At 49.5% G+C, this 25,946-nt stretch overlaps 1 protein-coding gene across 1 annotated transcript in view; it reads left to right on the plus strand.

The window, feature by feature from the left end:
* The window catches only part of LOC127572138 (plexin-A1-like), a 456,000-nt gene that overhangs the window by 81,024 nt on the left and 349,030 nt on the right, over positions 1-25,946 (plus strand). The window contains 2 exon segments of the mRNA XM_052019089.1: positions 17,382-17,427; positions 17,430-17,563. Coding sequence (XP_051875049.1) covers positions 17,382-17,427; positions 17,430-17,563 — 180 coding nt within the window.

Below are 25,946 nucleotides of genomic sequence, written 5' to 3' on the forward strand. Positions count from 1 at the left end.
AACAAGGGCCACTACAGTACGTAAATATAAGAAATAAGTGAGCTCCTCTGTGCTCTTGGCTGTATGTTTTTATTCATCTTTGCTCTTTTTGTGAACTTTATAACTAAATTACTTTTAAGCCTCATGGATCTTCTGTAATCTTTGGCACTGCTTTCATTGCTAAGTTATTTTTTCCCCCATCCTTAAAGAACTCGCCAGTGCTCAGTTGTGGGTTTGTGCTGTCTGGAGTTCTCTTGGACTTGAGCCCAGAAGGGAGGGTGGGGAGTAGTTTTCACTCCGTCCTGGCTTAAACAGGCCACTTCCATCTGCCTGTTCTGGAGGCCAGAGGCCAGTTGTAACAGTGCCATGGCCCTGCCTTGGTGGCCTGTGATTGTGGATGGAAGCTGGGGGGGCTCGGCCTCCAAGTCTGAAACATAACTAGAACATAGAACACTACAGCACGGTACAGGCCCTTCGGCCCACAGTGTTGTGCCGACATTTTATCCTGCTCTAAGATCTATCTAACCCTCCCCTCCCCTCCCCTATCGCCCCCATTTCTCTAGCGTTCATGTGTCTATCTAAGAATCTCTTAAATGTCCCTAATGTATCTGCCCCCATAACCTCCGCAGGCAGTGCGATCCAAGCACCCACCACTCTCTGTGTAAAAAAAAACTTACCCCTGACATCCCCCTTATACCTTCCTCCAATCACCTTAAAATTATGTCCCCTCGTGTTAGCCATTGTCGCCCTGGGAAAAAGTCTCTGACTGTCCACTCGATCTATGCCTCTTAACATCTTATACACCTCTATCAAGTCACCTCTCATCCTCCTCCTCTCCAAAGAGAAACGCCCTAACTCGCTCAGCCTATCCTCAAGACATGCTCTCCAGTCCAGGTAACGTCCTGGTAAATCTCCTCTGCACCCTCCATAAAGCTTCCACATCCTTCTCATAATGAGGCAACCAGAACTGAACACAATACTCCGTGTGGTCTAACCAGAGTTCTATGGAGCTACAATATCACCTCGCTGCTCTTGAACTCAATACCCCGACTAATGAAGGTCAACACACCATACGCCTTCGTAACAACCCTATCAACCTGCGCGGCAACCTTGAGGGATCTATGGACGTGGACCCCAAGATCCCTCTGTTCCTCCACAAGGGGTAGAAGCAGGAGTGCCTATCCCGTCATTCAATGAGATTGTGTCTGATTTTTTTTTACCTCCTGATCCCCATACCCCTTAATACTCTCAGAACAAAGGACTGCAGATGCTGGAATCTAGATGAAAAACACAATGATGCTGGAGGAACTCAGCAGGCCAGGCAGCATCCGTGGAGAAAAGCAGGTGGTCAACATTTCGGGTCAGGACCCTTCTTCAGGACTGAAGATAGGAAAAGGGGAAGCCCAATATATAGGAGGGAAAAGCAGAGCAGTGATAGGTGGGCAAAAGAGGGGAGGTGGGGTGGTGATAGGTAGGTTATTGCTCTTAGTACTCGCTGTCCGGTATCCCAGGCCTGTGATCATAGAACAGTACAGCACAGGAACAGGCCCTTCGGCCCACCACGTCTGTGCCGACCACAATGCCAAATTAAACTAATCACCTTTTGCCTGCACATTCCCTGCATGTTCGTGTGTCTTTTTAAAAGACTTTTCAATGCCTCTATCGTATCTGCTTCCAACACTACCTCTGGCAGTCAGTTCCAGGCATCCACCACTCTGCGTGGGGGAGAAAAAAACCTGCCCCACACATCTCCTTGAAACTTTCCCCCTCTCACCTTAAACCTATGCCCTCCAGTATTTGACATTTCTACCCTGAGAAAAAGATTCTGTCTGTCCACCCTATCCATGCCTCTCATAATTCTAAAAACTTCTATCAGGTCTCCCCTCAGCCTCCGGCACTCCAGAGAAAACAATCTGATGATACTTGTGATGCAGTGATGTGAACCTACATAGTTTCAAGAGGAGGCCATTTGGCCCCTCTGCCCTGCTCTGCCATTAAGAACTGTCAACTTTTCTGCCCTCTCCCCATTTCCCTGGATTCCCTGTGTCCAAAACTCTTATCAGTCTCGCTTATAACTGCGCGGAATGATAGAACATCTGTCCCCTGCGGTAAGATTTTCCAAAGATTGGCAATGCCCTGCTTAAAAGGTCCTTCCATACGCAAGTACATTGAGAAAACCGAATGCAGAATAAAGTGTTACAGTTAAAGAGAAAGTGCAGTGCAGGCAGACAATAAGGTGCAAGGCCATAACGAGGTAGATTGGGAGATCAGAGTTCAAGACTAAGCGTTCGAGAAGTCCATTCATGAGTCTGATAACAGTGGAATAGAAGCTGTGCTTGAGCCTGGTGGTACGTGCTCTCAGACTGTTGTATCTTCTGCCCGATGGGAGGCGGAGAAGGGAGAGTGACCCGGGTGGGAGAAGTCCTTCATTATGTCAGCTGCAAACCATCCAACCCCATGTGCTGGGGTTCCAGCCCCTTGGTATCGATCTCTGCAGCCAGAAAAAGCAGCTGCTCAGCATCTCCTCACTCACTCTTTATTCTCCGTGAGATTATTCACATAGACCATAGAAGGGTACAGCACAGGAACAGGCCCTTCAGCCCTCCATGTCTGTGCCGAACATGATGCCAATTTAAACTGCACATGGCCTGTGTATCTCCTTCTAAATGTTGTTGAGAGGAAGGCCACAGTGTTGGGTGTTCCACCTTTTGGAATAAGAACAGGTCCCTGTTTCCAGTTTAGAAGAATGCCAAAGATCCTGACCACCTATCAACATTGTGGGCCGAAGGGCCTGTACTGTGCTGTAGTGTTCTATGTATAGAGGTTGTGGGGGCAAATACATTAGGAACATCTAAGAGACTCTTAGATAGGCACATGAATGATAGAAAAATAGGGGGCTATGTGGGAGGGAAGGGTTAGATCGATCTTAGAGCAGGATAAGATGTCAACACAACATTGTGGGCCGAAGGGCCTGTACTGTGCTGTAGTGTTCTATGTTCTACCTATCCATCACACAAACCAGCCTCCCTCCATTGACTCCGTCTACACTTCCCGCTGCTTCGGGAAAGCAGCCAACATAATGAAGGACTTCTCCTACCCGGGTCAATCTCTCTTCTCCCCCCTCCCATCGGGCAGAAGATACAATAGTCTGAGAGCACCTACTACCAGGCTTAAGCACAGCTTTTTAACCGGACGCATGAACGGAGTTCACGTATGCTAAAAGTCTTGAACTCTGATCTCCCAATCTACCTCGTCGTGGCCCTTGCACTTTATTTGTCTGCCTGCACTGTACTTTCTCTGTAACTGTAACACTATATTCTGCATTCAGTTTTCTCAATGTACTTGTGTATGGAATGATGTACACTGCATTCAGAGTGCAAAAGTAATTAAACAAATTTCCTTGCTTTGTTTTCCTCTCCAAACTCTATTTCTCAGAGCAATCTGGGCTATTTCTTATGTAGTTCTTAAAGTTAAACTCTTACTTCAGTTCCTGTTTGGTGTGGGGGGAGTCATCTTCTCGAACAAATTTCAAAAGATATTTAAAATATTAAAGTACAATTTTAAGAATCAGTAATGAAAATATTATAGTAGATAAGATAAGGTGTTTATTTATTAGTCACATGTACATCGAAACACACAGTGAAATGCATCTTTTTGCGTTACTGAGAATGTGCTGGGGGCAGCCCGCAAGTGTCGCCACTCTTCCAGCGCCAACGTAGCATGCCCACAACTTTCTAACTTGTACGTCTTTGGAATGTGGGAGGAAACCAGAGCACCCAGAGGAAACCCACGCAGACACAGGGAGAGAACATACAAACTCCTTACAGACAGCGGCCGGAATTGAACCCGGGTCGCTGGTGCTGTAATAGCGTCATGATAACTGCTACACTTTTAAAGGGAATTTGAGGGGAAAGTTTTGTTACACATAGTGTTTGATATCAGGAACTCACTGCCAGAGAGGGTGGTAGAGGAAGATACAGTCATTATATTTAAGAGACATTTAGATCGGCGCTTGGATAGCAAGGCAGAGAAGGGTACAGACCTAATGTGGGCAAATGGGGTTTGTGTACCTGGGCACGAAGGTCAGCATGGATGTGTTGGGCCGAAGGGCCTGTTTCTGTGCTGTATGACTCTAACTGATCTGTCTGGATGGCATACAAAACATAATATGTATCTTCGTGTATATTATACCAATACCTGTCCCCAAAATCCTCATTTGAAGAAGCCGCAGAGACTTTTCAGATCTTGGACAACATTCCTCTCTCAAACAAAAGGTCCCTCACACTGTTGGATCTTGCTGTGTAACTTGGCCCATATGATGTCAATCCTTGGTAAAAGTAATTAATCTGGTTTCCTCAGCTTCTCCTTGCTCTTCTTGTAGTTCAGGCTGGCTTGTTTAATGAAAAACTATCAAGCACTAAAGATCGTGAGCTGACCTGCTGTGAAAAGCTGCTGGTTTGCAAGGAACTAATGAAATGCTAATGTATTTTTTATTAGATAGTGCTTTAATTTCATTCCAGGTGAAATGTCTATAAGCAACGGAAGTGAATGAACTCTTTGTGTTGAATGGGCAGTGTTTTCTCAATGAGAAAAGATGCTTGTGATGTTTTATTGATGGTATTTGGGGGACGATTAGAAAGAAGGTGTGAGGTCCTCAAATGATGCTTAGTTACAGACCTCGCACAATATTGAGCTTCATTAAGGCGACCATTTTACACAGAGCAAGGATGGCAGAGTGGCGCAGCTGGTAGAGCCGCTGCCTCACAGCTCCAGAGACCCGGGTTCGATCCCAACCTCGGGCGCTGTTGGTGTGGAGTTTGCACGTTCTCCCCATGACTGTGTGGGCTTTCCCCCGGGTGCTCCGGTTTCGTCCCAAGGATGTGGGTCGGGTTAATTGGCTGCTGTAAATTGCTTCTGGTGGGAGGTGGAATCTGGGGGCAGTTGATGGGAATGTGGGGAGAACAAAAAAAAGGGAGGATTTAGTGTAAGTGGGTAGCTGAAGACCCAGGTTGTATCATGATGTCTCTAGATTAGGTTAGTTTGATGTATACACCAGGGTGCAATGAAATTCCTTGCTCTCGTGTGAAGCTCACAGAGTAAACAATGTATTGGAATTGGTTTATTATTGTCACTTGTACCGAGGTACAGTGAAAAACGACTTGCATACCGATCGTACAGGTCAATTCATTACACAGTGCATTGAGGTAGTACAGGGTAAAACAATAACAGAATACAGAGTAAAGTGTCACAGCTGCAGGGAGGTGCATTGCAGGTAGACAATAAGGTGCAAGGTCAAACAAGGTAGATTGTGAGGTCAAGAGTCCATCTCATCGTATAAGGGAACCGTTCAATAGTCTTATCACCATGGGATAGAAGCTGTCCTTGAGCCTGGTGGTACGTGCCCTCAGGTTCCTGTATCTTCTACCTGATGGGAGAGGGGAGAAGAGAGAATGATCTGGGTGGGTGGGGTCTTTGATTATGCTGGCTGCTTCACCAAGGCAGCGAGAGGTAAAGACAGAGTCCAAGGAGGGGAGGCTGGTTTCCGTGACGTGCTGGGCTGTGTCCACAGCTCTCTGCAGTTTCTTGTGGTCCTGGGCAGAGCAGTTGCCGTACCAAGATGTGATGCATCTAGATAGGATGCTTTCTATGGTGCATTGATAAAAGTTGGTGAGTGTCAAAGGGACATGCCAAATTTCTTTTTACGTGGTAATAATAAATATAAGAATAAATAGAGCGAGGACAAAAGAACAGAATGGTGCAAAGATTGTCGTGTAAACTGAAGTAGTACAAAAACAAATGCTAAAGTGACCATAGCGGAACAGGTAGAATGTGGCAGTGCCACTGCGAAGGGGGTGTGAGAGAGGGGACTGGTTCAGGAGTCTGACAGCAGTGGGGAAGAAGCTGTTCCTGAGTCTGGGCATCCGGGCTTTCCAGCTCCTGTATCTTCTCCCAGAAGGCAGGAGAGAGAAAAGGGAATGGTCAGGGTGGCAGGTGTCCATGACGAAACTGTTGGCAACCCCCTGATCACCCCTCCTCCAACCCCTCCCCCCAACCGTTCCCACCTGCCCTCCCCACCTCCCTTATTTGGTTCCATGTTCCACCTTCCTCTCCCATCAGATCCCACCATCTGCAGCCCTCTGTCACCTCCACCTATCACCTCCCAGCCTCTGTCACTGCTCCCTCTCTCCCCTCCACACCCCTGGATCCACCTATCGCCTGCCAGCTCTTGCTCCCCCCCTCCTTATACTGGCTATCTCCCCTCCAGAACAACTCAAGGGCCTCGACCCGAAACGTTGACTGTCCATTTCCCTCCACAGATGCTGCCCGACCTGCTGAGTTCCTCCAGCAGTTTGTGTGTTGCTCCAGATTTCCAGCATCCGCAGTCTTTTGCATCTGCAATCTTTTAAATATTTTTATGGCGTACGTGACCTTGTTGAGCCATGCAATTCTCCCCAACAAGGGAGTGTGGCTAAATTGCTTGCTGGGAAAAATCCAGGACTTCTGTCATCAATGAGTTAATTGGAGGCTTAATTATTTATTGATGCATCAGTAATGGCTTTGCCAGTCGATGTGTACAGCTGTATTTGTTGTTTCACAGTGTTTATTGAAACACTGACACAGTTGGAGCCGAGAGCAGTAATGATGCGGTGACTTCACATGCGATGCTGCATTTCAGCAGCAGATTGTGTGCAAGAGGATTAGTGGATTTGGAAACGTTCAGTGCCTGGCTCCCTTTGGGATTCTGTGGGGACGTGATCTGCCACTGAAGTCTCTTTGAAGGTGCCGCAGGTGAGATGGCCAACGGGAGCTAGGCTGTCCAGGTGCCTTGCCATGATTGGCTCAATAAGCAGGAACCAGGAGGGGGAACTTACCATGGATAAAAGAGGAATTGTGAGGCCAAATTCTCTTGATCTCAGAACTGAGTGTGGGTGTTTAAAGTATTAGCTCACTGGTTCTTGTCTAATTACTGGCCATGGACGGGAGTTATCTTGAACTTCCAGAAGTTCTTGACCTCATTTCCTTTGCAATTGGGCCTTCAACAGATAGTTTTTATAATCAAGCTGAAATGGTATCTTGTTCTTGCAGCATTGTGTGCAGTTCTGGTCACCCCATTACAGGAAGGATGTGGAGGCTTTGGAGAGGGTGCAGAAGAGGTTCACCAGGATGCTGCCTGGATTAGAGGGTATGAGCTATAAGGAGAGGTTGGACAAACTTGGGTTGTTTTCTCTGGCGCGACAAAGGTTGAGGGGAGACCTGATAGAAGTTTATAAAATCATGAGACACGTAGATAGGGGAAGCTTAAAGGAGATGTGTGGGGCAAGATTTTGTTTTACACAGAGAGCGGTGGGTGCCTGAAATACGCTTCCAGGGGTGGTGGAGGGATAGATATCTTTATTTAAGATATCTTTAATAGTCACATGTACATGGAAACACACAGTGAAATGCATTTCTTTTGCGTAGAGTGTTCTGGGGGCAGCCCGCAAGTGTCGCCACACTTCTGGCGTCAACACAGCAAGCCCACAACTTCCTAACCCGTACGTCTTTGGAATGTGGGAGGAAACCGGAGCATCTGGAGGAAACCCATGCAGATATGGGGAGAACGTACAAACTCCTTACAGACAGCGGCGGGAATTGAACCCGGGTCGCTGGCGGTGTAATAGCGTTACGCTAACTGCTACACTACTGTGCCTGCCCAATAGAGGTACAATAGAGCCGTTTAAAAGGCTTTTAGATAGGAACATGAATGTGTAGGGGATGGAGGGATATAGACCATGTGCAGGTAGAAGAAATTGGTTTAATTTGGTGTTGTATTCGACACAAACATTATGGGACGAAGGGCCTGTTTCTGTACAGCACTTTTCTATGATCTATTTGTAGCCCACTGTGGTCAGAGTACTCTGCTGGTGTCTGGTGACTTGGTCTCAGGAGATAGGAGGAAATTCCATCCTGTCTCATCCAGATATGGGGCAACTCCTGGGACCTTTCACCCGAGCTGCTGACCACACAAGCCAAGGCTTTAAAAATAGACCTGCCACCAACTCGGGAACATTTCTTTTGTCGCTCCAGGAAGGCATGACGGTCTCTAACTCCTCGCCATCCCGACCAGTTCAGTTGTCCTCTGGGGTTCTGGGAAGGGTTGTGTTCCGCAGGGCGATGAGTCGCCACGGAGGATGTGTTTCCCGGTGATTGGTCTCCCTCCGGGAACTGTCCCTGCATTTTCTGTGGGCGGCTAAAAGAATTCTCAGCTCCACGGTGCTGTATGTGAATCTCGCGCTGTCCTGCAGCACAGCACACCCCGGCAAAAGGGGATCCCGAACAAGTGCGATGTGGAAACGTGGTGTGCAAAGTGTGCACAGCAAGCTCCCACAAACTGCATGACAATGATCACCAGGTGACTGGTGAAATTGTTTGAAGGATCATTGGATCAGGGGAAAGGCTCCCTGCTCTTGTTCGAAGAGTAAGGTTCTCTCTCTCTCTTTCTCCGTGTCTCTGTCTGTCTGTGTCTATCTCTCTCTCTCTGTCTCTCTCTCTCTCTCTCTCTGTCTATCTGTGTGTGTGTCTCTCTCTCTCTGTCTCCCTCTGCATCTATCTCTCTCTCCCCCCCTCTCTGTCTCTCTCTCTCTGTGTCTCTGTCTGTCTGTGTCTCTCTCTCTCTCTCTCTCTCTCTCTGTCTCTGTCTCTCTCTTTCTCTGTGTCTCTCTGTGTCTCTGTGTGTGTGTCTCTCTCTCTCTCTCTGTCTATCCCTCTGTCTGTCTCTGTGTCTATCTCTGTCTCTGTCTTTCTCTCTCTCTCTCTCTCTCTGTCTGTCTCTCTCTCTATCTCTGTCTGTGTGTGTCTCTCTCTCCTCTCTCTCTCTCTCTCTCTCTCTGTCTCTGTCTGTGTGTGTCTCTCTCTCTGTGTCTCTCGCTCTGTGTCTCTGTCTCTCTCTCTGTCTCTCTTTCTCTGTGTCTCTGTGTGTGTCTCTCTCTGTCTCTCTCTCTCTGTCTATCCCTCTCTGTCTGTGTCTGTGTCTATCTCTCTCTCTCTGTCTCTGTCTCTCTCTCTCTTTCTGTCTGTCTGTCTCTGTATCTCTGTCTCTCTCTCTCTCTGTGTCTATCTCTCTGTCGATACATGGCTGTGCACATAGCAGGCTGGGATGTTTGAAAACCGAAGCCTCATAGGCCCAGGGGAGGGGAAGGTTTCCGTTAACCAGGACAGTAGCAGCACCGGAGAACAGTGGCTGATCGTTAATTCTGCAGAGCTCACCTCTCCCATTGCTTCACCGTGTGGGCTAATTAACCACAGGGACTGCTGCTGGAACTGCAGTGTTCCCATTAGCTGCCTGAACTGGCTGGCAGATGGGAACCAGCAAGGGTTGTACGGAGAGCCATTCAGCTGTGAGGGGTGAGGGTCAGCGGACATTTGTCCCTCCCCCACCTGCTGCTCTGAGAACAATCCCCATTCATAAATATTCAGACACCTCACAATAGAACCCTGCGTCCTTGATTTGTTCCCAGTGTGACGCTAATTTCTGCCTCCCCCACCCGGACCCCACTGCCTGACCCACCTGCCCACTCTCCCCGCCTCACCACACACCAGATAAATTGTCCCGAGACCACTGGCTTTGTGTGGTTACAAGGGGCTCCACCAAGATAGGTTGGCAGTCTGGGCATTTGACAGAATGTCTCGTCACAAGGAAACTCACGCAGGCATCAAGACCTCATTTGGCTGGTGAGGAGACCCTTCAGAACTTGGCGTAGAGAGGGTGAAGGCGCACAGTCTTTTTCCCAGGGTCAGGGAATCAGGATCGAGAGGGGAAAGATTTAATAGGAACCTGAGGGGCAACTTTTTCACCCAGAGGGTGGTCCGTATATGGAATAAGTTGCCAGAGGAAGTGGTTGAGGCAGGTACAATAACAACATTTAAAAGACACTGGAACAAGTACATGGGCAGACACATGGCAGGCACGGTAGTGTAGCGGTTAGCGTAACGCTTTACAGCACCAGCGACCCGGGTTCAATTCCGGCCGCTGTCTGTAAGGAGTTTGTACGTTCTCTCCGTGTCTGCGTGGGTTTCCTCCAGGTGCTCCGGCTTCCTCCCACATTCCAAAGACGTACGGGTTAGGAAGTTGTGGGCGTGCTATGTTGGCGCCGGAAGCGTGGCGACACTTGTGGGCTGCCCCCAGAACACTCTATGCAAAAGATGCATTTCACTGTGTGTTTCGATGTACATGTGACTAATAAAGATATCTTATGGATAGGAAAGGTTTAAAGGGATTTGAGCCAAACATGGGTAAATGGGGCTAGTTTAGATGGACATCTTGGCTGGCATGGACCAGTTGGGCTGAAGGGCCTGTTTCTGTGCTGTGTGTCGCTATGATGCAGTTGGAGCCTCAAACCCACTGCTCCCCAAACCCTTGAGGTAGCTGCGGCGAAGATGAAATGATTGTCCATCTTCCTGTTTGTCAAGAAAAGGGTCCTTGAGGTTCATCACAAACATTGTATGACGCAGGATTCTGATCTACGGGCTGTTCCCAGGGACAACAGAGGGAGGAAGATCATCAGCTCGGTGAAAGACCCACTTTGGTCTGCCTGAAACTGTGGTCTTCTGGTGTACGGAGACGTCCGCAAGTTGATGCTGCCGTCTGGCACATCCCAGGGTGCAGATGTCCGTGCTGAGGGACACACTGAAGCTCAGTGCAGCCACCACAAAGGATCTGTGGGGAAGGACTACAGTCTCGGGTCCTGCCATCTCCTGACCCTGGGGAGTTGGACCCTGTGTAACAGCCTCTCGAACACTTGACTGATGGAATATTGACAAAGAAAACAAACAGTGGCACTACGCTTTGGAAACATAGAAACCCTACAGCACAATACAGGCCCTTTGGCCCACAAACCCTACCTTAGAAATTACTGGGCTTACCCATAGCCCTCTATTTTTCTCAGCTCCATGTACCTATCCAAAAGTCTCTTAAAAGACCCTATCGTATCCGCCTCCACCACCGTTGCCGGCAGCCCATTCTACACACTCACCACTCTCTGAGTAAAAAACTTACCCCTGACATCTCCTCTATGCCTACTCCCCAGCACCTTAAACCTGTCCGCTTGTGGCAACCATTTCAGCCCTGGGGAAAAGCCTCTGACTATCCACACGATCAATGCTTCTCATCATCTTATACATCTCCATCAGGTCACCTCTCATCCTCCGTCGCTCTGTTGCTTTGTAAGGGAATGTGGTGAATTGTCTGCTTCAGGAAATGAAGATGTTCCCGTTGTGTTGCTATATATTTTATGAGTACAGTATAATTTTAGGGAAAAAAGGTCTGGGCTTTTGTCGTTCCATCAACCAAGATTCCAGTGCTTGGAGATCATTATCGGAGTTTTGAAATTCACACAGCAAGAGCGCGCAGACCAACTTCTCTGGGTCTTTCCTTGAAGCAAAGGAAGTGGACGAGGCAGTGATGGGAATTGGTTTATTATTGTCACGTTTACCGAGGTCCAGTGAAAAACTTGTCTTGCATACCATCTGGACAGAGCAATTCATTACACAGTGCATTGATGTAGTACAGGGTAAAAACAATAACAGAATACAGAGTAAAGTGTCACAGCTGCAGGGAAGTGCATTGCAGGTCGCCAGCCCTGTAAAAAGATTTAAAAGAACATTATTAGTAATACTTAGTGACATAGAATTTAAATTTAAAAGAGTAGAATGATTATAGTAAACCTAATATTTGCAGAGAGCAGCTTGCAACGAGTCGCCATGCTCTGGCGCCATCTTGGTTTAAGGTGGACGGACAGTGGGTGCTGTTCCCGGCAGGGGGTAGTTCAATGATCATGGGAGAAGGTTAAAATCTGGGCAAAGTGTACCGAGAGGGATGTGGGGGAAAGCTGACACAGTAGTCACGATCTAGAGCTCAGTGCCTGAATGGGCAGTGGTAACACAGTCAATGGGGCAATATGCAAAAAGTGCTGGAGGAACTCAGCGGGTCAGGCAGCATCCACGGAGGGAAATGAAGGGTCTCGGCACGAAACGTCGACTGTTTATTTCCCTCCATGGATGCTGCCTGACCCGCTGAGTTCCTCCAGCACTTTTTGTGTATTGCTCCAGATTCCAGCACCTGCAGAATTTTTTGTGTGTCCACAATCAATGGGGGCTTTCAACAAGGAGTTGGATGGTATGAAGTGCAGGGTTGGATGGGGAAAGAGTGGGGAAATGGGCTTGGTCCACGGAAGGTTGGCATTGACTCGATGCACTGATCATCACTGGAACACTAGTAGAAGCAGGAGTAGCACATTTAGTTTCTCATTCCTGCTCCATCATCCACTAAGATCATGGCTGATTGAGCTCAGCACCATCCTTCTGCATCAACCTCCCGTCCCTCGATTCCCTGAATATCTATCAGCTGGCCTCCTGCTGTGCTGTAACACCGCGATAGTGTGGTGCATAAATCCACGGGCGCTGGCACTTCTGCTGGGTCAGTGTGAAAGCCTTGGGCAGAATCGTGGGGAAATTCCTGTCTGTGTGTCCTATGCCTCATCATAAAGCCCAGTGCCTTGTGCGCCTTCGAAGCTGGTTTCTTAGCTTGTGGCCATTCAGAAACAGTACGCAAACCCGGAACAAGATTGCACCATGTCCTTGCTTGGTTTCAAGCCTTCTGAGACTCCCGCTATCAACGACACTGTTCTTGCCTCGTCTCATCTGTTGAAACCCTTATTCCTGCTCACTACCCCACTGAGTTGACTACTACACCTCTCTCCTCTCTGACCTTCCTCATGCTCGTATCCCGAGGTCATCCAAAATTCCTCTGCCCCAACTCTCTCCAAGCCTCATTTGGCCATCATCCCCAATCTGTGTTGTGTCCCAATGAACGATGTCTCTTATTAGCCCCATCCACAGTACGCAGCCGCCCTGTTTGTAGGCAGTGAGCCCTGGTTCTCAGAGAATTATAGTCGTACAGCACAAAAACAGGCACTGCTGAACTTTACCCACCTACACCCACCCTGTCCGCCCACATCCTTGCAGGCCTTGTCTGTTCAAGTGCCTGTCCAACTGCCCCTTAAACATGGTGACCATTTCGGATTGCACCACCATCGACGTTCTGCCACAAGAGGAAACGTCCTCTCCACATCCATCCTGTCGGAACCCCTCCAGATCCGCTGCCTGTTTGCAATATTAAGTCACAGAGAGATGCAGCATGGAAACGGGCCCATCAGCCCATTGAGTCTGAGCTGACCATCGAGTGTCTGTTTACACTAACCCTGCACTGGTCCTATTTAATTCTCGCCCCCACCAACCACACCCCCCCCCCCCCCCCCCCCCCCCGATTCTACTCACATCCACACACTGGGGGCAATTTACAGCGGCCAATTAACCCACCAACCCGCACGTCTTTGGGATGTGGGAGGAATCCTACACCGCCGGGGGGAACGTACAAACTCCACAGAGATAGCGCCTGGGGTCAGTATCGAACTCTGCTCACTGGAGCTGTGGGGCAGCTGCACCTCCTGCCTCATTCCAGTTGTGTGGGTTGGGGCCTAAGGTTGTTTCCTGGACTGGAGGGCTTGAGTTATCAGGCGAGGTGGGATAGGCTGGGACTGTCTTCCCCTGGAGTGGAGGAGGCCGAGGGGTCAGGATTGAACCCGGGTCTCTGGTGCTGCGAGGTGACACCCTCAGTGCCCGTGTGTGTGGTCCACGTGGAGGCTACCCCAACGGGTAACAGAGGCCCATGACTTGTCCAGTGCGTGAGCTGCTTGCTTCGACACTTGGTTTGAGGTAACCATCTGCTCTGAAGGAGCAGCACCACAGAGCGAACACACGACACAGCATGGAGAAACGTGTCAACCACTCATCAATATGCATAAATCCACTAATTAACATCGAATCCTTGTTACTGCTGTTCCGAATATATTCCCTGATTCCCAGAAGTAGCTTTTTTTTTGAAACTTGAAAAGCTTTCATATGTCAGTGAGTTTCTCCATTGAGCGATGGGGCATGTAGGTCAGGAAGATCCCAAGCCAGGGCCTGATTGGTCCATCACAGAGAAGGCAGTTAGATGCTAGTGGTTAAGGGTGGAAACTCATTGCCAGAACATACACGCACATACACACACACACATACCTATACACACCCCTACACACACACACACACACACACACACACACACACCTCGAAGGGGATTTGTCAGGGAGTGTTGTGGGACGATGGGAAATGAAGTCAATGCCAGACACACCGGAATGAAATGAGGTGGCAGTTCACACTGAAAAGGAGTGGAATCCGTCATGTGTGTCTGGGGGAGGTTGTTTGTGTGTAGGATGTCTGTCTGTCTGTCTCTGTCTGTCTGTCTGTCTGTCTGTCTGTCTGTCTCTCTCTCTCTCTCTCTCTCTCACAGTCCTCCTCTGCCCCCCCTTTCTCTCTCCCCCCACTCACTCTCACATTCTCCCTCTCCACCCCTCACCCCCACCCTTTCCTTCTCCCTCTTTCTCCCCCCACTCTCTCACTCTTTCTCTCCTCCCCACCCCCCTCTCTCTCTCTCTCCCTTCCCCCTCCCCACCCCCCTCTATCTCTCCCCCCTTTCACTCTCTCTCTCCCCCAACACTCATTTTCTCACTCTCTCCCCTCTATCCCTCCTCCCCACCCGCCTCTCTCTCCAGCCCACCCCCACCCTTCGCCCCCACCCCGCCTGTATTTGTTTTTTGGGGGAAGTGTTAGTGCAGTCGAGGGGCAGAACCAGCTCTGACCATGTGACGGAACAGCTCTGAGGGGCTGACGAACCTACTTCTCTCGGGTACTAGCTGTATAATCCTGGTCCAGGATTGCAAACGCTGTTCTGTGGGTACAGGAGCAGGTGTCTCCCCTTCAAGTAAGGGCTCGACTGTGTGCGTCCAGTGTTGCTGTACGCGATTTGTGAGCTGTGGACTCAGAGCTCCCAGCTTTCGATGTAATCTTGTGACTGCTGCCTCCTCTCTGCTCCATCCACACCCGGTACTCCACCCTCCAACCCAAGTAAACAACCTCTCCCTCATACCCAGCTGTCTCTCAAAGACTTTGCACAGTAACACCAGATTTCTCGTCCAAAAAAAAACTTCCTTGTATTGCCCTGATTTTGTTTTCAAGTTGTGTCCTGATGTAAGCCCTGGGTACCCCAGGACAATTGGCATTCCTCTGGGGCAGGGCGCTTTCCCCGAAGCTTGACCCTCATTTGACGTCTCTGTAACCACACGCTCCAGAACCAGGCACTCAGACTCCTCTGGACTGTAACCAGAGCTAATAGAATCATAAATCTCGTGAACCCTTCCCCCAGATGAATTAACTTGTTAACCTCCCAGTCTCTGCTGAGTAAGGACCTTGCGTGGTAAAACCCTCAACGCACGGAACTGGTGTATCCCCCCAGAAGAAGCCCCCGCTTGTACTTCTCTTCCCTTTTGCCTTGCGCATCACGAGCTCCACTTTTACGGGAAGGTTTAGGGAGATGAAACGGAATATTTGCATTGGTCACAGACTGGGCAGAATCCTACAGTACCAAAAAAAACCAGGGCAGAGTTTGTTTAAATAATTCAGTTAGCCTCTGATTGCTAAATCCCTCGGGCCACAACACAACAAGAGGCTGCATTTTCTGCATTGGCACTTTCAATTATGAAGAGAGTTCTATCAATGAGAGTGAAAGCTCTTTTAATGGAGAGCTGGTGGTTCGCAACAGAAGGTGCACTCGGTGTATTGTCTCAGCCCCAACTGGGGCTCCCTCTCCTGAGAGGCAAGTCGTAACTCAGCACATCACTGAAACCAGTCTCCCCTCCACGGACTCTGGCTACACTTGCTGCCTTGGTAAAGTAGCCAGCATAATCAAAGACCCCACCCACCCTGGACATTCTCTCTTCTGCCCCCTCCCATTGGGCAGAAGATACAAGAGCCTGAAAGCACGGACCACCAGGCTCAAGGACAGCTTCTATCCCGCTGTTATAAGACTATTGAATGGTTCCCTAGTACGATAAGAATGGACTCTTGATGTCACAGTATACCCCATTATGGCCTTGCACCTTATTGTCTACCTGCACTGCACTTCCTCTGTAGCTGTGACACTTTATTCTGCATTCTGTTATTGTTTTAACCTGTACTACCTCAATGCACTGTGTAATGAATTGATCTGTATGAATGGTATGCAAGACAAGTTTTTCACTGTACCTTGGCACATGTGACAATAATAAACCAATTCCAATTCAATTCCACCCTAGGCCAGTGGTCTTGCTGCCGTTTCTGAGAGAGAGTCATAGAGCAGTACAGCATGGAAACTTTTGTGTTCCAGGCACTTGCGGGGCAGGTCCTGGACTTGCTAAAGTGCTGACCGTTTCCAGCAACCAGATCCAGGCTGGGTTTTGCTGACCACAGTTCTGAAGTTGAGGAGAAGGAGAAATTTGACCCTATTGAAGGAAAGGGTTCATACAGTCATAGAGTCATACAGCACGGAAACAGGCCCTTCGGCCCAACTGGTCCATGCCGACCAAGATGCCCCATCCAAGCTAGTCCCATTTGCCAGGGTTTGGTCCCTAACCTTCTAAACCTTTCCAATCCATGTCTTTTAAAAGTTGTTATTGTACCTGCCTCAACCACTTCCTCTGGCAGCTCGTTCCACATATGGACCACCCTTTGTGTAAAAGAAGTTGCCCTTCAAGTTCCTATTAAACCTCTGCCCTCTCACCTGAAACCTGTGCTCTCTAGTTCTTGATTCTCCGACCCTGGGAAAAAGACTGTGTGCATTCACCCTATCTACGCCCCACATGATTTTACACACCTCTATAAGGTCACTCCTCAGTCTCCTACACTGCAAGGAATATAGTCCTAGCCTGTCCAACCTCTCCCTATAACTCAGTCCCTCAAGTCCTGGTAACATCCTTGTAAATCTTTTCTGTGATCTTTCCAGTTTAATGACATCTTTTTGACATCAGGGCGACCAAAACTGAACACAATACCCCAAATGTGGCCTTACCAGCGTCCTGTACAACTGCACTACGACCTCCCAACTTTTATACTCAATGCCCTGACTGAAAAAAGCCGCCTTCACAACCCTGTCTACCTGTGACTCCACTTTCAGGGAACAATGTACTTGTACTCCAAGGTCCCTCTGTTCTACAGCGTTCCCCAGGACCCTGCCATTAACGTACTTGGTGACGGGCAACCTTGGTGTGGTTGGGTGAACCGTATGCGAAGCCTGTCACCGTGTTCTTGGCCATACCCGTGAGCCGCTGTCACGTGTGTGCACAGCAAGATCCCAGGCTGAAACAGGCAGGTTCACAGCATGGACCGCGACTTGGTTTGGTGGGGCAATGGGGAGTCTTGTCAGGCGAGCGTAATGATTGTGCTTCTCCCCCCCCCCCCCCCCCCCCCCCCCCCCCCCCCCCCCCCCCCGTTCCTCCCCCCGCGCCCCACAGCCCTTGCAGATTGACGATGACTTCTGCGGACAAGACTTCAACCAGCCGCTGGTGGGACGACCCTGGTAGAGGGCATCCCGCTCTTTGTCGACGGAGAGGACGGCATGACGTCCATCGCTGCTTACGACTACAGGGGCCACTCGGTGGCCTTCTTTGGGACCAGGAGCGGGAAGATCAAAAAGGTAAGGCCCCTGATGGTGTAAAGTCTCGAAGTGTGGTTTGTGTTTTCGCTTCATGGCCGACTTTAGGCGGGTGAAGTACCTGGGGATATCCCGGCGCGGGCTGTAACAGGAGTGCACGCACTCCCCCTCGTCAGGTGTGCACGCACCAATGGGAGCGTGCGAGGGTTTCCCGCAGGGGTGAGTACGTGGGCTCAGGTGACCCAGAAAGGATAATGGACATCTGGAAAACCTTGGAGATACAAGAGACAGCAGACACTGGGATCTGGAGCAACAAACAATCTGCTGGAGGAGGTCAGCGGGTTGAGCAGAGTCTGGGGGCGGGGGGAAGGAATTGTTGACGACTCGGGTTGATGCCCTGCAGCAGGACTTGTCTCCTCGTACCCCGAGTCTGTCCCATCTCCCCTTGTCCATTCTCTTCTCACCTACGTCCCTGCACATCCAGAGTTGAAGGTGAAGCGGTAAGGGCTGGGGAATCGGACCTCATCAGCAGAGGGCCTCCGAGGTGTCCTGGACGTAGGTGGGAAGAGACTGAACAAGGGGAGACGGGATAGGGTCAAGGTACGAGGTGATAGGTCCTGATGCAGGGTCACAACCTGAGATGTCGACAATTCCTCTCCCTCCATAGATGCTGCTCGACGTGTTGAGTTCCTCCAACAGATCGTTTGTTGATCTGTAAAACCTCGGTGTTTCCAAAGGTCTGATGTTGTGACAGGGGAAGTGAGTGTTTTTTCCATGAGGCTTTGCAGGGCAGTTGTCACCTCTTGCTGGATTCATTCCAGATGTCCTCTCCTGCTCCTCCTGGCTTATGGAATGCCTGCTTTCATTAATCGAGTTATTGAGTACAGGAGTCAAGAAGTTATGATGCGTCTCCATAGAACTCTGGTTAGGCCGCATTTAGAGTATTGCGTACAATTCTGGTCACCTCACTACAGGAAGCATGTTGAGGTTTTAGAGAGGGTGCAGAGGAGGTTTACCAGGATGCTGCCTGGATTAGAGGGCATGTGCTATCAGGAGAGGCTGGACAAACGGGCTCTGGAGTGGCGGAGGCTGAGGGGTGATCTGTTGGAAGTGTATAAAATTATGAGGGGCATAGATAGGGTGGACAAGCAATATCTTTTTCCCATTATTGAGCGATCCAATACCAGAGGGCATGCATTTAAGGTGAGGGGGGTAGGTTTAGAAGAGACGTGAGGGGCACGTTTTTTACTGAGAGAGTGGTGGATGCCTGGAATGCGTTGCCTGATAAGGTGGTGGAGGCAAATTCATTGGGGGCTTTTAAGAGGGGCTTGGATGAGCACATGAATGAGAGGAAAATGGAGGGATATGGGCAATCTGTAGGTAGGAGGGATTAGCTATGTCGGCACAACATTGTCGGCCGAAGGGCTTGTTCTGTGCTGTACTGTTGTGTTCCTCCTGGCCGCCTCTCACTCCTGCCATTGGTTTCCTGTCACATCAATCATTATGTTGCTCCTCCCACCCAGTCCAGTGAACAGAGATGCTTCACCTAATGGGATCAGTTAAAGCAACCTTCCCGTTCTCACCACAAGTGGGTTTTTAAGATTGTTTTTGCTGGATTGTGTCCTGGGAATAAGTTCTGGAGATTCCAGGATCAGGCTGGAGAGTTGGTATTCACAACGGTGCAGAAAGCCAAGAGCTGGGAATCTGGATACATTGGACTTGAGCCATTGACTTGGGCACCTGGGGCTCCTCTGGGTTTGAAGGAAGCCCAGTGGCGCAGTGGGTAAAGCTGCTGCCTCACAGCTCCAGTGACCCGGGTTCAATCCTGACCTCGGCTGCTGTCTGCCTGAAGTTTGTGTCCCCTCCCTGTGACTGCGTGGGCTTCCCTCGGGTGCTCCGGTTTCCTCCCACATCCAGAAATATGTGGATTTGTCGGTTAATTGGCCACCGTAAATTGCCCCCGGTGTGTAGGTGAGTGGTAGACTCTAAAGGAGGTGGGAGTTGGTGGGACAACACACACAAAATGCTGGGGGAACTCAGCAGGTCAGGCAGCATCCATGGGGGGAAATAAACAGTCGACGTTTCGGGTCAAGACCCCTCATCAGGACTAGAAAGGAAGAGGGGAGAAGCCAGAATACGAAGGTGGGGGGAGGGGGAGGAGCACACGCAGGCAGGTGACGGGTGAGTCCAGGTGAGGGGGGAGGAGGGAGATGTAAGATGCTGAGAGGTGATAGGTAGAAGAGTCATAGAACATCGAACACTACAGCACAGTCCAGGCCCTTCGGCCCACAATGTTGTGCCGACATTTTATCCTGCTCTAAGATCTATCTAACCCTTCCCTCCCACATAGGCCCCCCCTCCCATTTCTCTATCATTCATGTGTCTATCTAAGAGTCTCTTAAATGTCCCTAATGTATCTGCACCCACAACCTCTGCCGGCAGTGCGTTCCACGCACCCAGCACTCTCTGTGTAAAAAAACTTACCCCTGACATCCCCCTTATACCTTCCTCCAATCACCTTAAAATTACGTCCCCTCGTGTTAGCCATTGTCGCCCTGGGAAAAAGTCTCTGACTGTCCGCTCGATCGATGCCTCCTTACCATCTTGTACCTCTCGCCATCTTGGTGGGAATGTGGGGAGAGTAAAATCAGTTATGGTTGGATTGGTGTAAAAATGGGTGGTTGTTGGTCGGCACGGACTCAGTGGGCCGAAGGGCCTGTTTCCGTGCTGTATCTCTCTCTCTCTCTCTCTCTCTCTCTCTCTCTCTCTGACTCTACCGTCATTGATAAAAATCCCTGGATTTCTGCCCACTTCAAAGTATAGGCCAGGTTTTGGTCTGGGGTCTCTGACTGGTACGTGTTAGGGAGTGTGTCTGTACACCTGTTGGGGCCCATGAGCTGATGTACCTGGGTCTGGAGTCCCTGACTGGTACATGTTAGGGACTGTGTGTGTACACCTGTTGGGGCCCGTGAGCTGATGTACCTGGGTCTGGGGGCTCTGGTACGTGTTAGGGACTGTGTGTGTACACCTGTTGGGGCCCATGAGCTGATGTACCTGGGTCTGGGGACTCTGAATGGTACATGTTAGGGAATGGGTGTACACCTGTTGGAGCCCGTGAGCTGATGTACCTGGGTCTGATGCCCAGGTATAACCCAAGACCGATGTGGCTGGGAGAGAGTCCTGACGAGAACATTGGAGTGGCTCCATGGAGATGTGGGATGTGCCTTCACTGAGCAAGTGACGGTGCTAGACTTCTGTCTTGGTCCTCCCGACTTGCGTCCAGGTCTCTCGCTGGGGCTGTTTCAATGTTAGTTTACCGCTTCGGCCTCCGGATCTCTTCCATGTCACCGCCGAGCCTTTGCGTTGATGGGAGCTGAGACAGCGGGGATAACTCGAGGCAAAGAAACTGCGGGTTGCTGTGCAGTGGGTTTCCCTGTTTTGAGTCATCCTGGGCTTGCTGAAAGTGTTTGGAATTAGTTTCTGTTGGAAATTGACTTTGCAGTGAACGAACGTTGGAGGAATTGTGTGTAGTTTGAGTGAAGCAATGTGCGTCCATAACAACTCGGCTGCTTTGTGTGGGGCTGTGAATTGAAATAGCACGCAGGAATTTGGGAAATGGTTCAAGAATCTTCCCTTGTGTAATTTTCCCACTTTGGGCTTTCTTGTTTGTCTCCCTGGTATGGAACACTAAAGAGATCTTCTGATATTTATGTGACACGTTGAGTTCATGTCTTATTTTTAAATGACTCTAAGGTGACGCGTGCTCCCTGTCTCTGCAATCCTCAGTTCTGGGGACTCTTTCATATCCGACCTCTGGATCATACCTGAGTCTGCGAATGGCCGTGTCTTCAACTGCCTGGGTCCCAGCTCTGGAATTCCCTCCCTGACCCTCCGCATCTCTTTGCCTTTTTGAAAGCTCCTCCTCTGTAAAAACATGAACGTAAGAATTAGGAGCTAGCCCTTACCACATCTATGATCTATGTATGTATGTATGTCTCTCTCGTTCTCTATCTCTCTCTCTCCCTCCCTCCCTCCCTCCCTCCCTCCATCTCTCCCTCTCCCTCTCCCTCTCCCTTTCTCTCTCTCTTTTCTCTCTCTTGCTCTCTCGCTCTCTGTCTGGCTCTCTCTCACTCTCACCCTTGAGTTGCTCCTCCATTCAATATAATCGTGGCTGATTTGACTACAAGAGCGTCTTGTTACAGCTGTACAAGGCACTGGTGATACCACACCTAGGGTATTGTGTGCAGTTCTGGTCGCCATGCTGTAAGAAGGGTGTGATTAAGCTAGAGAGGGTGCAGAAAAGATTTAATGGAGATCTTGAGTTATAAGGAGAGGCTGGGACTTTTTTCCCTGGAGTGTACGAGGCTGAGGGTGAAGTTTATAAAATTATGAGGGGCATAGATAGGGTAGATAGTCAGTCTTTTTCCCAGGTTAGGGGAGTCTAAAACTAGAGGGTATAGGTTGAAGGTGAGAGGGGAAAGGGGACCTGAGGGGTAACGTTTTCACACAGAGGGTGATGGGTATATGGAACGAACAGTGGTATGTGGAAAGTGGTAGAGGCGGGTACAATTACAATGTTTGACAAACATTTGGACAGGTTCATAGATAGGAAAGGTTAAAACGCAGGCAAATGAGACCAGCTCAGGTGGACAACTTGGTCGTCATGGATGTGTTGGGCTGAAGGGCGTGTTTCCATGCTGTATAACTCAATGACCGTAACCTCAACTGCACATTGTTGTCTAACCGCAGTAATCTTTCATCACCCCATTGCTTGTTAATAATCCATTGACCCGTGCCTTGAAAACATTCAACGACTTTGTTCCTCAAAGGGCAGTGGAACCAGAGTTCCAAAGGACCGAGAGAAAAACACTTCACCTCATCTCTGTTTTAAGTTGGTTATCCCTTATATTTACGCACCTGGATTCTCCCATTAGGGAAACAACATTTCTGCATCCACCCTAACATTGCCCCTCTGGATTTTATGTTTTAATCAAGTCCTCTCTCGTTCTTCTAAACTTCAGTCTGTTCAACCTTTCTCCACACACAGCTGTGCCAGTCCAGATATCATCAGACTGAACTGTTATCTCACTACATAGTATCAGGACTAAGATATTGGGAATCGCTGTAGTAAAGGAGGTACTTTTTCTACGCTGATGTTATTAGAATCAATGGTCTGTCCATCTCCAACACACAAGAGTGAAAGTGCACAGGTGAACCAATAATACCCCACTGGTTGGTCCATACAGTTTTATCGTATGTAAGATGCTAAAGAAATGAAAGTTATTGTTGTGATCTTCTATACCATCCATTTCTTGAGCCCCTCATTTGGTTCCTGGTCCAAGAAGTGCAGAGCCTCCCTTCAGGATCCACCTTGGAGGTGGTGGTGTTCCCCTGGCTTTCTTGGTGGTAGGGGTTGTCTGGGTGTATCCTGGGCGAGTGACGGTGCACGCTGCAGCCTCCGTGCGCCGGTGGTGGAGGGAGTGCTCGGCGTGGTGGGTGCGGTGCCGATCGAGCTGGCTGCTTTGTCCTGCAGAGTGTCGAGTTTGAGTGTTGCAGCTGGAGTAACAGAAGGTGCCGGAACACGGGATTCTCTGGGAGAAGTCGCGGTGAGAGTGATGTCTGTTGAGAGGGAAATGGAAGGTATAAAGTGGGTGGACAAAGTGCTAGAGAGCTGGTTGAGCCACCACGAGCAGCGAATCGGACAACACGATGTATTGGCATTCTCCCTGGGGCTGCAGGGGTGGGAATGTTACTTGGAGGCCTCTCCTGTAGTCTGCGTTTGTCATGCATTTCCCGATTTCCCCACATCACACGCAGCAAAGAACTGTGTGCTGCTACTCGTGGGCTCAGGACAAACTTGTCAAAGTTGAGTTTATTGTCAGATGTGTGCACAGGTGCAATGAAAAACTTACTTGCAGCAGCATCACAGGCACATAGCGTCAGATAAGCAGCATTCACAAGAGAAACATAAATCAAACATAAATTATACACAACTTTTACAAGAAAATACAATTAGAACCAAAAAAAAAACAAAGTCCATTTTAGTGCAAAGTGGTCAAACTGTAGTGATTAGGGTTGTGCTGGTTGGTTCAAGAACGGAATGGTTGAAGGGAAGTAGTTGTTCTTGAACCTGGTGGTGTGGGACTTCAGGCTTCTGTACCTCCTGCCCGATGGTAGCTGCGAGAAGATGGCATGGTCCGGATGATGGGGATCTTTGATGATGGATGTTGCCTTCTTGCCTCATGTAGGTACTACCAATGGTGGGGAGGGATGTGCCCGTAATGTACTGGGTAGAGCCCACTACTCTCTGCAGCTTCTTACATTCCTGTGTATTCGAATTGCCATACCAGACCATGATGCAACCAGTCAGGATACTTTCAGCAGTATGTCTGTAGAGGTTTGTTAGAGTGTTCGGTGACAAGCCGAACGTCCTTAACCTTCTAAGAAAGTAAAGACGCTGGCACGCCTTCCTTGTAATTGTATCTATGTGCTGGGCCCAGGAGAGGTCACCCAAGATGTTAGCACCCAGGAATTTAAAGCTGCTGACCCTCTCCACCACCCATCCACCAGTGTAGACTGGTGCATGTTAGCCGTCCTTCCCCTTCCTGGAAGGAGTGAGGGAGTGGGGAAAATTCACTTCAGTGAGTTGACTGAACTGAGGCTTTGTGTCTGTGGAGTGACGGGTCCTTGGGTCAGGGATGGAGTCACGGGGATTAGGGTCGGAGTGACGGACGCTGTGGTCGGGGACAGAGTGATGGATCCTTGGGTCAGGGAATGGAGTGACAGAGATTGTGGCCTGGCTCGGAGTGCCAGCTCTTGAGACCCAGGCCCGGGGTGTCCGGATCTGACGCTCGCTCCGAGACTGATCAGTGCCCTGAAGGTTAAGGTCGCCGGATGGATTCTGGTTCTCTGGGACTCCACTGAAGGGACCCGCTCCCACCTCGTGACTGGGAATCTCGGCTCCCCTCTTTGTGCTCAGTGACGAAAGCTGTGGTCTGAGCCAGCGGGGGTCCGTCCCTGTAGGGTGGCCAGCCGTTGGTGTCACTGGCCATCCACCCTCTGACTGAGACGGCTCTGACAGGACATATGATGAGGTTCAAGGGGCACTAGAAACAGAAGGAGCAGGCCATTCAGCCCCTTGAGCCTGCTCTGCCGCTCAATAAAGATGGCTGATCTTCTATCTTACAGTCACTTTCCTGCACTCACCTCGATTCCCTAAATTTCCACAAATCTATGTCTTGTCCTGACGCAGTGACTGAGCCTTCCAGAACCAAGGTCCTCCATGGGTGTAGACACATTGGTATTGGTTTATTATTGCCACTTGTACCGAGGTACAGTGAAAAACTTGTCTTGCATACCGATCGTACAGGTCAATTCATTACACAGTGTAGTTACATTGGGTTAGTACAGAGTGCATTGAGGTAGTACAGGTAAGAACAATAACGGTACAGAGTAAAATGTCACAGCTACAGAGAAAGTGCAGTGCAATAAGGTGCAAGGTCACAACAAGGTAGGTCATGAGGTCATAGTCCATCTCATTGTATAAGGGAACTGTTCAATAGTCTTATCACAGTGGGGTAGAAGCTGTCCTTAAGTCTGGTGGTACGTGCCCTCAGGCACCTGTATCTTCTACCCGATGGAAGAGGAGAGAAGAGAGAATGTCCTGGGTGGGTGGGGTCTTTGATTATGCTGGCTGCTTCACCAAGATAACGAGAGGTAAAGACAGAGTCCAAGGAGGGGAGGTTGGTGTCCGTGACGCGCTGGGCTGTGTCCAGAACTCTCTGCAGTTTCTTGCAGTCCTGGGCAGAGCAGTTGCCATACCAAGTTGAGCTGACATTGTTGGTCAGCTCCAGCTACTGACAAGTCAGAGCGATGGGGGCTGATTGGGGTGAAGTCTCCTCTTCGCCTTCGTGGGAGCTGCAGAGAGCAACTTTGACTTAACTGCGTGGAAGTGCGCGTCAAACGTGTTTCAGTTTTGCCTGAGTTTGTTCTCTCCCCAGGTCCTCTGTCAGGTCAAGGCAATGGGGTGGTCCTGTTATTAAATCAGTAATGCAGCTAATAACCAGCAGAATGCGAGTTCAAATCTCACTCAGCCAATTTGAGAATCCAAAACTATGCGACGTGCAGTAAAAGGGACATGAAGCTGTTGGATTGTTGTCCTTAATTAACCCAATTGGGATTCTTGGTCAACAATGTAGTGAGGGAAACGTTGATTTTCATATTCTGATTCCTGTTTGCAAAGCGCTCTGTCGTCTCCACCCTCTTGTATCTGTAATCTCTTCCAGTTCCTGATCCCATCGGGATTTCTGTGCTCCACCAATTCAGGCCTTTTGACGATTCCCAAATTTAATCAGAATCAGATTTATTATCGCTGACCTTATGACATGAAATGTGTTGTTTTGCAGCAGCAGTACAGTGCAAAGAC

Source organism: Pristis pectinata, chromosome 6, assembly GCF_009764475.1.
Source record: "Pristis pectinata isolate sPriPec2 chromosome 6, sPriPec2.1.pri, whole genome shotgun sequence".
Lineage (NCBI taxonomy): Eukaryota > Metazoa > Chordata > Chondrichthyes > Rhinopristiformes > Pristidae > Pristis > Pristis pectinata.